The sequence below is a fragment of the Chiroxiphia lanceolata genome, chromosome 16, assembly GCF_009829145.1.
Source record: "Chiroxiphia lanceolata isolate bChiLan1 chromosome 16, bChiLan1.pri, whole genome shotgun sequence".
In the NCBI taxonomy this organism is placed as follows: Eukaryota; Metazoa; Chordata; class Aves; order Passeriformes; family Pipridae; genus Chiroxiphia; species Chiroxiphia lanceolata.
Genome location: NC_045652.1, coordinates 9,510,972 through 9,524,821, shown reverse-complemented (window position 1 = coordinate 9,524,821; position 13,850 = coordinate 9,510,972). Strand labels below are relative to the sequence as shown.

General features: G+C 41.8%; 1 protein-coding gene and 1 long non-coding RNA gene across 3 annotated transcripts in view; one reads left to right on the top strand and one right to left on the bottom strand.

Annotated features, from left to right (window-relative positions):
* CYTH3 (cytohesin 3) overlaps nt 1-6,539 on the bottom strand; it is a 50,388-nt gene extending 43,849 nt beyond the window's left edge. For both annotated transcript variants that reach the window (XM_032704032.1, XM_032704033.1), the window contains exon 1: nt 6,357-6,539. In XM_032704032.1, the coding sequence (XP_032559923.1) occupies nt 6,357-6,387 (31 nt within the window). In that variant the 5' untranslated portion in view covers nt 6,388-6,539. The remainder of the gene's footprint in view (nt 1-6,356) is intronic.
* Nucleotides 6,540-7,037: 498 nt separating this feature from the next.
* Nucleotides 7,038-8,117, top strand: LOC116794868. The gene is made up of 2 exons (XR_004359903.1): nt 7,038-7,414; nt 7,595-8,117. It is a non-coding gene; the product is annotated as an uncharacterized LOC116794868 (long non-coding RNA).
* The last annotated feature ends 5,733 nt before the right edge of the window (nt 8,118-13,850 follow it).

Genomic DNA, 13,850 nt, shown 5'->3' with positions numbered 1-13,850 from the left:
TACAACATATTGCCTTAAAAGAATGCCCAGTGAAGAAGTCACAAATGCCAACATTACATCTGTTCCCACCATTTCTCTTTCACTTCTGTAGAACTTGAGTAAAACATGACGTGTTCTCCACTCCCCTGGCATCCCTGTCTCACAGTTCTGTATGTTGACAGGTTTTCCTAATAAACCAGCTGCTAAGGACTTATTTTTATCCTCTGTGAATGAAGAACACGGTCATTATATCCAAACTCTTCACTGAAATCGGTGCAATCCTTTCATACGTGCTTAGGTACTACAGGGAGACAAAGTGAAGAAGACATCATTAACTACCACTTGACTTTAAAAAGGAAGAAAAAGAATCTATACAGACCCAGTCAATCATCACAAAACACTAACCCACAGGCTGGGTAGGCCCATGCAGAAGTCTACAGAAAATGTCACACATCTTCACACAGAAAATCCCACAACCGGATTAAACCTATTTGTGCATTTAAACAGGAAAATTGATATTGCATAGGAGAACATAACTTATTTCACATCTTTGAGACAATAAAGCATTTAGATACTTTTGCATGGCCCTTTCGCTGCCATATTTATTACAACTTCTCTACAGACTATTTTTTAAGAAACAATAAATTACAAAGTCTCGCTGTTTACTTGTCAATAACCACTCGGGATGTCAGCGTGTGTCCACAGACCTCAAAGAGAGCAAGTGGGTGGAAACAACATTAAGAGCTCTGTTTTAGACTCATTAGGCTTAAGATGACAATTATGCAATCTTAAGATGTCAAACAAGCCAACATTTTAGCTGGGACAGATGGCACTGGATCCAGAGCACAGAGTATTTGCTGTGAGTCATCCTTTTAAATACGATAGTTCCATTTTTATTTGCAAAATTTGATTTTCCAGAAACAAGATGCAGAACGGAAGAGAGTGTCAAACCAAGCACAGAGTCCTGCAAACCTTCACAAAACAAAGTTGGAAGTAGAAACATCATCTTCCGAGTGAAAAAGCAAATAACAAGACGTGAGGGGGAGGAGAGAACATACAAAGAAGCCAAAAAAAAAAAGCAAGATTTCAAAAAGAAAAGTATAGTAAACAGTACTAGTGGCAGCTGGCAGGACAAAGAGGAGGAAGGGAATGTACCGAGTACAAGGGGTCAGGACAAGTGTGGAGAGGACCTAGGGTGAACCTGGAGGAGATACTCTTCAGACACTGCCTGCCAACAGCTCATTCAATGCCTTTCAACAGGAAAAGAGATGCAGAGGTAGTTTAAATTTTGATCTTGGGGCCAAAGATGGTATATAAGAAGAACCAGACTAAAGCATGTTTGTATTGGGAAGGGAAAAGAAGGGAGCAAAAGATAGCAGCAGGTGAGAGAGAGCTACAGTTTAAGTAAAACACTTGAAAGCTTTTAAAACCTTTTTGTTACAAGAGGAAAGCAGAGACTTATCAGACAAAAAGATGGCAAGTACAATCATAGAATCAGAGAAAGGTCTGGGTTGGAAGGGACCTAAGAGCTCATCTCGTTCCAACCCCTTGCCATGGGTAGGGACACCTTCCACTAGCCCAGGTCGCTCCAAGCCCCGTCCAACCTGGCCTCGAATGCTCCCAGTGATGGGACATCCACAGCTTCTCTGGGAAATGAAATCTGGGCCAGTGTCTCACCACCCTCATAGTGAAGAATGCCTTCCTAAAAGCTAATCTAAAATACCCTCTTTCAGTTTAACGCCGTTACCCCTCATCCTAACACTACACACCCTTGTAAAAAGAAGAAACTGGAGGAAAGCCAGGGGTTTTTTTCAATTTTCCTTGAGAAATTGTTCAAAGTCCCATAAAAAAAAAGAAAGGGAAGCAATAAATTTGATGAGATTGAGAAATTTCATGTGAGCTGTAGATTATATCTTGAAAAACAGTGTGTTGCCTCACCTTCTGCAGCCCTTCCACTGGTGAAAGCTCTTACAGCTGCAGTGATATTAAAAGATTGCAATATCCATTTGGTAACAGTGGCCCATGGGGAACCCACTTTCACGAGGCTATTACTACAACTCCCAGACATTGTTCTGCAAAATACACTCTGTTCCTGTAAGTAAATCCTACAGCTTTCTTTCCCAGCTGTACCAGTACAGACAGATGCTGTTACGGGCACACTGCTCCCCTAAATCCACGGTGTGCTTACATTGCTGAGCACGTTACCAAACACCATTATATAACAATCCATCGAGTTTGCCAACCAAAGACTTCTGGAAATTCTATCTGCAAAAATTTCATGTCTTCTTCCAAGTCAGAGCTAAAAATATCGAACATTAGGCTGAGAAAAACTTAATGTGTTACTGCAATTAACAAGCCCATTTTCTGATACCACCAAAAATAACTAATATTTACAGTATAATTATTAATATTTTATTATGACACTTTTTTTCTGCAGTGGTAACAGATTAAATGGTTTGGGGCTAAAAATGAGGAGCCTACTGACCTGACAGGGAAGCCATACAAATATGAGATTAGTTTAGCATGAAGAAATATTTATTTAGCAAAAAGAGACTTAGTATGAAGCTCTGCTAGCTGGTAAAAGTCTATTTATGTCATTTAGTTTTTTGTGTTCCATCTCTGTATGGAACCACCAAGTCAAGTGGTTACTTTAACACCCAGGTGCATTTTTATATTCTTGGCATTTCCCTACAGCACTATTTAAAACAACAAACCCTCCTCTAAAGGACTTTTGGGACAACTTTTATTTAAAACTACTGGTACAAGTTATCCACTTTGATGAGTAGGGATTGAAACATATTTAACGTTCTTCTGTGTTAAAACACATTTGTTTATAATAAAAGAAACTCATAAAAGAAGAAAACATGGAGAATTAGTCTTAAATGCAAAGCAAATGTCTATAACCATGAGGAGGCCACATGGCCTCTGCTATCTTTAATGTATTCCTTTGGAAGATATTACAATGTGAAAAGATGGGGCTGTTCATGTCTAAAGTATAAATATATATATATGTCATCAACTTAAAGACATTTTTTCTAAGAAAAATCTGGAGTGTTTGTTACATTTAACAACTTTTACCTATAAATAGGTAATCTCTGCCCTGCAGCAGAACAGAAGTGACCCTGCTAAATCTGGTTTGGCAGCAAACCCGCTCTCCCGAGTCCTCTGTGAGACGATCTGGTCTCTCTGTCTCCTGAACGGGTGTCTACATTCTGTCCACACAACAGACCCAACGTGTTACCTGGCACCAGCACTGGCAAGAACAGCCAGCAACCAACAGAGTTTGGCAACTGAGCTGCTCTGTCCCAGAAAAGCTTCGACATTCAGAAACAAAGCACAGAGTTTGGGGAACATAGGGAAACCTCAATGCCCTAATTAGTGCTGTAATTTGGTCTATTTGTCAAGTAGAAGCAGGATTTTAACCTTCTGGCATGTCTGTTTAGAGCCCTTTGTAGAGGCAGCTTAAAACAAACATACAGAAGTTGGTAAGTACCCAATCCCGCAGTCTTTTCCAAGAGGAACAGCACGGGATTGAATTTGGGGGACAAGAAAGCTGCTGCATGACTAGAATCAAATTCAGAAAACAAACAGAAGTACTATCCTGGGCCTCCAGCATTTTGACCTTCCACAGGCTGCCAACAGCACTATTGACCGTGAGGACTGTGGGTCACTGGTACCACCACCACCTCACTGTGAGCCCGCAAGAAAAGCCTCGGTCAAATCACACAAGATGTGGTTTTAAAGCAAGTGAGGAGGGGGAGGAGGAGAAATTTCCTGGATTAAGTGAACCACAGAGATATTTTAATCAGAACACAAAAGAAAGTTGAGCCAAACACCAACTGACTCGGATCATATCACATCAATAATCCATGCACAGAGCCTCTGCTGGAATCAATGGGAGGCTTGTGCGTAAGTGGATTGTATAATATAAATACATGGCCCTGTTTAGGGCTCCACATACAAAAGAGAAAGAGGAGTTGTGAACAATTCCCTTAATTAACATTTCTGTTCCATCAAGTGCTTCTAAAATAATAAATTCTAATGTTACACAGCTCTGTTTTCATTCACAGCTTTTATCAGAGGTGGTAAAACAACTGACCCCATTTGACAAATAAGGGAACTGAAGCATCGGATGCAAATTAAACTGAAGAGCAGGGCAACAGGCAGAGCTGAACTGGGAATAGCAGCTTACCTCCTGAATCACAGTTTAATGTCCTAGATATTTACATGCTTATCTAGTTCGAGTCTCTAATTAGGGTGACTCTGTGCAGTCCTCAAATAATTTTACATACTTCCTAAAGTACCTGTACACAGCAATATGCTTATCTCTAAGCGTTTCCCACTCAACAATGTTAATTTTGTGAGGATTTAGAATGTTCTGCTGAGGTTCAAAACACTGGATTGCCCTGGTCAGACTCCCAAGGGAGTCTCATTGCTGAGGTATCACAAGCCTCACTACCCAGCAGTAATAAAGGGTTATAAAAGTGGCTGTCAAAGCCACACTTTCCGACGCTATTATTAAAGAAAGGAAAAAAAAGGAAAAAAAAAACCAAACAAAACAACTTGCAATTCAAAATATTAATGCATTAGCTGGAAATGACCTAACTGATCCTGATGTTCCAAACTGACAGCAATCCATAAGGAAAAGTGAGACTGGATCTCTATTCAAAAAAAAGCGCAGTACTCACAAGAAGTCAGTGTAAAACATCAAATACACCAATTGCAAAAAAAAATGTCCAGTCTTACTAGTCTGCAACTGTTTTACAGTGAAGCCAAGTAAGCAGGAACATAAACTATACTGTAATTTGACCCAAAAAAGCAACATGTTTATTAAAGTGGTAGGAAGTTATAAATAATAGTTTCACTTGCATGCTAGGTACAAATCTGACTTCACCTCTAGAAGCAGCCTTCGGCTAAATACAGACCGACTCCTCTCAAGGTCCTGAGTATTTTTCCTCCTCTGAAAATCCAACTCTAAAAAGCTTAACACCTTATGAAAGATTGATTCAGCAATGTGTCCACTTTCTAATTTACATCTTGTACGTGATTAAGTACTGTATCACATAGGGTTAGTGCCAGTAACAAGCATTTTCATTTTCCTTAACTACAGATGCAAGTCCATAATCCTGAGAAAATAACATATTTTGAGTTAAACAAGCTTTCTGTTCTTTACAATTACAGTGTTCAAGCGCTTTGAACAATAACTTTTCAGGACTGGCTTGTTTTGTCTTCTGTTTTACTTTTTCAGATTTTTTTTTCAAGATTTAAATCTACCACTGACAAAACAAGCAGAAATGCCTGCTGAGAAATGGCCACACTTCCAAACGACGGCTTGAAGAATTATTTTTCTGATTCACCATAGCATTATTTTTTCAAGTTGTCAAAACAAACACCACACCCACTTGATTTCCGAGTTCTGGGTAATTATATTTGGAATTAGCAAGTACCCTGCAACTAATAATCACACGAGGTTTAGCCCTTACTTTAGCTATTTAGAGATCAGCCAATGCATTCAAAGGCAGCCTGTTTAGCATTTTATTTAAGATAAACCCTCATCACTTCATGCTGTACCACCACTACACAGACAGCCACAGACACGGTGAATATAGGGCAGGCCATGCAGTCGATCCCTGTGCCCCAGGGCAGGATCAGCTCCTGCTCAGCCACCATTATCGCTGATGATACACAAGAACTGGTTATTTCAGGCAGCAGCTTTACACACGCACTCACAGAACCCATTATAAATTAAAGGAGGGAAGCGTGTGGCACGTCTGCAGCGCCTTAAACTGGGACAGCGCGCAAGCCGGTCTCCAATAAGATAAAAATTACAAATAAAAGCTTCCCCAACATGCGAGTCCGGATTTTCTAAAAGTAGTATCTTGGCAAGGTTAACGCCGCTGCCGCTGGAAACAGTTCACCTCTTTTAAACTGGCTGAACCACCCGGTGATTATCACCGAGCCTCCATTAAGATGACACACACAAACAGAGCCCTCGCAGGGCTTAATTACTCTTTTCGCTGCTCGTACACTGGCCAGACACGTACTTTTGGCTTTTTGTATTTCCCCCCTTCCCCTCTCCCAGCGGACGGGCAGCCGCAGGCAAAGGGCGCGGGGCTGTCAGGGCACTGCCGGGGGTGGCGGGGCAGGGCAGGGCAGCGGGTCCCGGACCCGCCGCGCCCCCGCCGGGTGCGGGGCACAGAGCCCCCATTGTGGCCCGGCCGATGCAGCGGCTCCGCTCGGGGGGCGCCGGGCAGGACGGGTCAGCCCCAGCGGGAGGGGCCGCGGCCGCAGCCGCTGTCAGGGTCTCCGGGAGCGGGGCACCTTCCTGTGCCGCCCGGCGAGGGGCCGCGAACCGCCCGCAAGAGCCCCGCACTCACCGCCGCCGCCTCCGCCGCCCTCTTCGTCCATGTTGGGACCGCGGGCAGGGCGCTCCGCCGCCGATCAGCGAGGCCCGGGGCTCGTTCCGCACGCTCGGCGCCTCGCGGCCACTCCCGCTCCTCTTCCTCCTCCTCTTTTCTCTTCCTCTTTCTCCTTCGCTTTCTTTTTCTCCTCCTTCTCCTTTTCCTCCGCCGCCGCGCTCCGCCGCCGCGCTGCTCTGCCCCGTCCCTCCCCGCCCAGCCCTGCCTCAGTCCCGGCAGCCGCCGCCGCCTCGGCCCAGCCGCCCGCCCCTCTCATGTGACGGCGGAGGGCGGAGGGGGAGCCGGCCCGGCCCAGCCCCACCGCCGCCTTCTCCGCTCCACCGCAGGGTCGCGGCCACCGCCGAGCTGTGTTACCCCCCACCCCAGCGCCCCGGCCCAGCCTCCCGCCCGCCTCCCTGTGCGGTGTTCCCTCCCCGGCGAGCCCCGCAGCGCGGCCTGGCAGCGCCCAGGCCCCTGAAGCGGCTTCCCCGCGGGCTCTTGGGGGTCGCCGGGGCGGTCGGGAGCGGGGGGACCCGGGGCTGTGGGGCTGCCGTTGGGGACCCATTGGGGTCGTGTTTTGGGGTCTGCGGGAGCCAGAAAATGCCTGCGGGCACCCGCCTGGCTTTTTGGGGGAGAGCGGGAGGTGAGTGGAAGGTGAGGGCTGAGTTGGCCTGAAGCAGCATAGTGAGGGGAGACAAGGTGGGTTGAAGTCTCTGAAAAAGAGCCTCACACATCTCATGTTTCTGGGCTTTTTTTGCTGATTGTTGCTTGTTCCCTGTTCTTGGGTCCTGTGCTGGAGGGACCTTGGGTGCTTCCCCTGCCACAGGGGCCATGGAGAGCCTTGCATGTCAGTGGGACTGTGCCCCACGTGCGGTGCAGGGGTTTGCCTTGGTGAGCATTGTGGATAACAGAAAGGACTCTCCTTACTGCCCTAGGAGCCAAAGTGTCTGTGGGATATTTAAAGTCTTCAGTAAAGATCTTCAGTGAGTTACCTACCATGGGAGTCAGGATATCAGCAGCCTCCAAAGTCTGTAAAGGTAAGCAAAAGTGTACTGGCACAGACACTCTTCCTTCCTTCCTTCCTTCCTTCCTTGGCACCGCCTCTTATTTTTTTTTTTTTTAAACCGTTTGTGTCAAAATTTTATTCAGAAAGGAAGCTGTGGGAGGAAAGGGTCAGCCAACAGGAAAATATCGGGGTTTTCATTTTCCTTTTGGAGGCTGGCATGGGACAGAGCACCGTCGAGGAAGCGGTGTCAGGAACACTCACCTCTTGACACCACTGCTAATAGGTGGTTATTACAGCCCATTGTGCTGAGAGCGGAGGTCTGGCTCTGACAGCTGCTCCAGTGATAAACTGTTTTACCTCGCCTAAAAATCATAAGCATCACGAAACTTTAAAATACTCCTCTGACTTTCCTATTTTAAATTAAATATCGTTATAAGTTTAGTAAGTTATAAAAAGGATATGATTACATAAAACCAGCATCACCTTGGTAAGAGATTTATTATTAAATGTGTGTCTATAAAGTGCAACTACAGGATGATGTAAAATAAGTGTGAATGTAGATGAACTGACTGGCTTTGAATATTTTTGTACACTGAGCAAATTGTTAATTTACATTAGTGGGGAATCTGGTTCATTTAAAAAATTCTAATTTTATAATTGATCACAGATTGCTTGCATTTAATTTGTGTTGGTTTACACCTTTATATAGAATATATTCCTTTATTTTCTTGTTTCTCTTTGTCAGTGTCATTTTTTCCTTCCTTCCTTCCCTCCTCCTTCCCTCCCTCCCTCCCTCCCTCCTTATACTTTTGCTACAAGGAAAATTCTAGTGCAAAATAAAAAATAGCTTCATCACTAATTCTAGTAGCAGAGGAGAGGGAAGTGTGGAGAACAGTCATCTTCCCACCCATTCAGTGCAAAATTCCTGTTGACTTCATGGAAGCAATACTAGTTTTAAAGTTCTCCAAATTCATAGCAAAGATTAAAATTATTTTGTGATGGAAGCAAGATAGGAAAAATGTCTGTCCTGGTTACGAGTGATCAGTGGTGATGTTTTATAGAAACTTCCTGGTGAAATCCAATTCCAGCTCATGTCTGCCAATTCCAAACCCATGAGATAAGGAAAATGTTCTTTATTATAACTTCATTATTAACTTGAACAAACAGTTAAATTTTCAGTATTTTGCCTTACTGAATATGTACTTACTCTATTGTAACTCTGAAATATATGTCATTCAATACCCTCTCAAGGAGAATCTGTTCTTTCCAGCCCCGTTTTAGTGGGATGATGTATTAATGATACATAGTACAAAAGAGTGTTGAAATTATAATGTTCTCTTCAAGGTTGTATGTCTCTGAAATGATGGCAGATATTCCTTAAAACATTTTCATTCGTACTGTGTATCTTATAAATAGACTTACTTTTGCATGGGCCTGATCCTCCAAGTGTTCTAAGCCTAAAACTCTTAGTTCTGTGTACAAGGTGCTTCCCGGACAAAGCTCTTCAACCTTCAGGTGAGATGTCATAGAAACTTTTAAGATCAAACCTCTTACCTTGTTGTCTCATTTTCCTGTGTTTAAAGTAAAACTCATGTCTGCCTATAAACCTAACTAGGTCAGGAATAGATTTTTTGAAACTGTGCAAAATCAAGTAGTTACAGCCCTAGTTCCACGTCATAGCTGTAGCAGTTCTACCATAGCAGGACTCCTCCTCCCCAGTGCTTGGTAATTCAACAGTTATGACACCACTGTCCTTAAATATAAGAGGTAGTTTCTTACCAGCAAAGATGCCAGGAAGCAATGCAGGTTACAATCTCAGCAAATTTTAAGACAAACTCCAATAAACTATTTCCTTCTCACGTGAGTAATTCTCTCGCATCTGCTTTGTTTTCTGGAACTTTGTTCATTCTTCTGTTTTGGAATACATATTAATTTTAATTTTTTCCCTATAATTAATAAGAGTTTCAATCAACAGTTTTCTAAAGATTGCCTGATCTTTTTTTTTCTTTCTTGCAGCCCCTTCTGTAGTCACAGCTCTATTTTTACCACCAGTATGTTTTGCCAGTTTTATATCCACAAGTCTAACCTTCTGTGTTGGAAGAACTTCATAGTCTGTCATTCATGTAAATAATAGTCTAATAGCTGGTCTGTTGAAATTATTTTTAGGGGGAATTGGGCTTTCTCCAAAAACTGCTGTTGGCAGGGTTGACTCCTTAATGATAAATGTGGTTACTTGCTGAATTTGCAGGTGATACACTTTGTCTTTTTATATTTTTTTGTCCCTCTCTGGATAGTTTAGTAACTGTTTTGATTTAGTTTCCACTCAGTGGTAATTTATCTTGTCATTTTTCATTTTAAAGGTTCAGGAGCACATCTGTTGTGACATTTGTCCCTACACAGAGAGTCAGTGAAGACAACTGAATCCCTTACATCACATTTTTGTGGTCTATAAGGCTCATTAAATATTAAGCCATTTGTATGGATTTCAATTTGAACCAGACTCCAAGAGTAGTGAGTGAAAATATAAATCTTTATCCACTCTTTTTTTTTTCTTTTTTTCCCCCCATAATCAATTCAAGAGTAGGAAAGCTCTGTTGCTTATTACGTTCTCTCCTCAGCAACAGTGGATTCCCTTTTTTCTCCATTGCTTTTTATTGGTTAATGTAAATTCTGAAAAAAAATCTTCATTCTTCACCTTCAGTGTACTTGTAAAAAGAAATAAGCTTAATGTTACTGTGGCAAATTTCCTCCTTCAGTAACGTAAATGTTTCAATGATACAAAATTCCATCTTATTGTGATAGATTTCATAAGCTTTTTATTTCTAATCAAAATCATGAGCTATGAGGATGTAGCATTGTATTCAAATACAAGAAATACAATTCTGAATTTTCTTAATGCAGAAAGAAATAAAGTAACTGCTGTTGTGTCATCAGACTGGACATCAGTATCAGACACATGTCCTTACTGTTGGAAGGAAGAATCTTGGAAATTGTTTTTAGGGAGGTGGTCACCCTGCCTGCAGGTATTCCCATTCCATGTGTTCAGGCAAGACAGCACTAATTTGCAAGTCTGGCTTATTGTGACTTCTCTTAGACTTGGTGAGAAGGATTTTATAGCTGCCCTTAAGAAGAACAGTTAATAAAAATATGAACATCTGTGCAGTCTTAGTAATACATTCTTGAAGAATATAGGTCTATCTTAAAGGATATAGATATATCTCAAAGAATATAGATACATCTTAAAGAATACAGCTGTTGTGCACTGTTTTGTGATCTAGAATTATTTGGTTTGTTTTACAACTTGCTCACTGAGATGCTCTCACATTTTTAGAAAAATGGTGCAAGCATTACATTCCTGAGATAATACCTTGTTGATAGAATCACTGTCATCCATACCCAGCCATTGTATTAAAGAATACTTTTGTTTCAAATCTAGACAACCAAAGAGTTTTTATTTTTTAAGAAGCATTGCCTAATAGTTTCCATGCAGGAAAGTCTCAGCCCATCATCATGTCTTTTTTTCCCTATTTTTTTTTTTTTTTATTCATCAGTACTTGAATAATCTGGTATTCTTAAACCCCTAAGGCAAACTCTTTGACTTCCTCTGTCTGGCAGACGGGTTTTAGCCATGGATTGTTTCTTAAAATGTTTATGCTGTCACACATCTCATATTTGTCTCAGCTGGAAAAACATTTTTATAGAAAATCCTGTTTGCTGGTTGTCTCAAGGGTTTCAAAAGTGCTTGTACCTTTCATTTAGTCCAAAAAAAATTTACATGCAGGTATTTTATATGGCTTTGGGGAACATCAAAGCTGAAGCTTAGCAAGTCAAGCCTCTTTTATGAATGGTGCTTTCTTGTATGCATAGAAAGCTTGTTCCATTAGAATAGTCCAGAACCCTAAACATAAAGACACCTCACTTCCAAGAATTTTGCATGGGTTTCTCTCCAGATGAACTTTTTAATCATATTCTGAATTTTATTTGCAGCTTATCCTAAATTCCTGTTCTTGACACATTTGAGGGTTTGTGAGTTTTTGGTGGTTTTTTTTAAGATTTCTAAATGAGTTTTATCTACTCCTAGCATCAAATATTGCTGGGTTTGGAAGTCAGTGTTTGTTTCTATTGTGTAACACTGATAGGGCCACTAGTGAGTCATTGAGGAAAAACCACCAAAATGTCCCAATGAGAAAAATGTATTAAAAATTGTGAAGGTCCATCAACTCTGTAATGCTTATGATCTGAAATATACTTTGCATTAGAACTTGTTCTGCCTGTATTAATTATGCACAGTACTAGACACAAACAGGATGCTTTCTAGCATGAAAGCTGGGCCTAAAATAACAGAAAAAGAGGACTAGGATTCAAGGAGTGTGGGCTGAAACAGATCATGAGTGGAATTTTGCATGAAGCTTGAGAGCGTTTTTCTATCTCAGGAAGATGAAAGAACTTGATGTAAAGCAACTCTCAAAGGAGAGTTTGCTGATTAAGGCCAGACTGTTCCCACCCTGAGAAGTAGCCACAGTCTGAATTCCCCTCTGCTGGCTCACTCCATCTTGGACTCTCTCGTCTCACCAAGGCCTGGGAATTTGAAATTCCTAACTCATCCTACAGTGGGAGCTGCAGCTGGGCTGCAAACCATACAGGAGCTGCATGCACGTGGCAGCAGTTGATGGATGGGGGGCCCCACAGTCCCTTCCTCCTCCCTGCCCCAAGAAGCCCTAAATAACTCCCAGTGTTGGAAGGGTTACACCAGGTGCTCCCGTGGAGTCACCAGTGAGTGTCTGCAATGCAATTGCATATCTCCACATGAGCTGGCTCAGATCTTCCTGCTGGCTAGTCAGCAGAGCACAAAGCTGGGCTTAATAAATATGGATCCCTCAATTTAGACAGGAGCAGGAACTGGCAACTAATGATTTGGACTTTCAGTGGCCTCTGAGCTGTTTGTGCAGCTGCTTGTGAAGCCACATTGTAAATCAGATCACTCAATCCAGATTTTTAAAGTTCTGTCTAATCTAATAATTTTTAACCAGAATTACTCCATTGATTAAATTCACACTCTGGTCCCACAAACAGTTGCATTGGCACAATTGCAGCACTGGTAGACTGTGACACACAGATGGTATGGAAAGAAGGAAGGGAGGCTGCTGGATAGTTATTTTGTCCATGGGGACAATATTCCTGCATAATTCTGACGCTGTTCTGAACCACAGACTCTGCATCAATTTCCCTTTCTGATCCCTTCCCCAACTGTGCCTGCAGTCAGACTGAAATGCCTGTTCATGTCTCCTCTGTGCAATACCAGATCATCTAATGGTAATAAATTGATCACGATCAAATATGAGCATGTCATTGCATTCCTGTCAGGAGTAGCCAGCTATGAGGCACAGTGTTTAGGCCAGGCTTTATCCTGGCTTTGTACTGGCAGCAGGAAGACCAACTCTGACGTAAAACCATCATGAGTAAAAACACTCTATACTCCCTGTTTCATGAGGGTTTTGGTTTTTAAATCATTTTTTACTGGTGGGTTGAACTTGTACACAGGATTTCATGCCATGTCACCATCCAAAAACTAAATTTATTGCATCATGAAATTGCAGTTGAGAGTATTCAGCTTCCCTCGTAGGTTAGTTTTGAATACACCCTTTGAGTCCAGGGGAAAGGGGAGGTCATTCTTTGTTAAAAAGTGATGTGTGATATTTTACATTCTTACCTTTTTTAACCAAGAAAGATCCCTATTTATCCGAACTGCTGCAGTTAGAAAATAAACACATGGGTCTTAGGCAGAAAAAGTCACTTAAATCCTCTTCCTCTCATAGTTACACATACACTGTTTTATCCCTTTCATATCCTCATGGATGTAAGAGTAATCCCATACACTTCTATACTAAAACAAAAAGGTTTTGGCAGTTTTTTACTGTAATTGAAGTGTACTTCCAATTTAAAAAGCAGACCTTCAGCTCAGTTGTCTTTCCCTTACTGTATTTCTCTTTATAGTCTTAAAAACTGTCTCGAGGTACAAGAAGATGTTAAGCAAGGGAGAGTCAAAGTTAAAACTTGGCAAGCGCTAAAACAAAGAATTTTTCCAAGGAAATGGAGGAGACAGGACAAATTAATTCCTTATGTAACTCCATTTACCTCAGTGCAGTTACATGAAGTATGAATTTGTACCTTACACCTCTGTGGTCAGAAAAAAATTTCTGTGATCTCAATCAGCGCAGTGTAAAATAATAATTTTTAAGAAACAAAATTGTAATTTAAGTCTGGTAGAACTGCCCTTGTTATTTTTAGTCTATTAATATAATTGTAAAAGAACAATAGGTCTGCAGAACAACAACAAAAACGGCTTCATAAAAAGCTTAGTACATGATGATTTGTAGCTTACATCCTTAGTAACTTTTTTTGTGGGAAAGAGGAATTCATGACAGACTGCTCAAATAGGCAGGGACAGAAGGTCCAAAAGCTTCTCT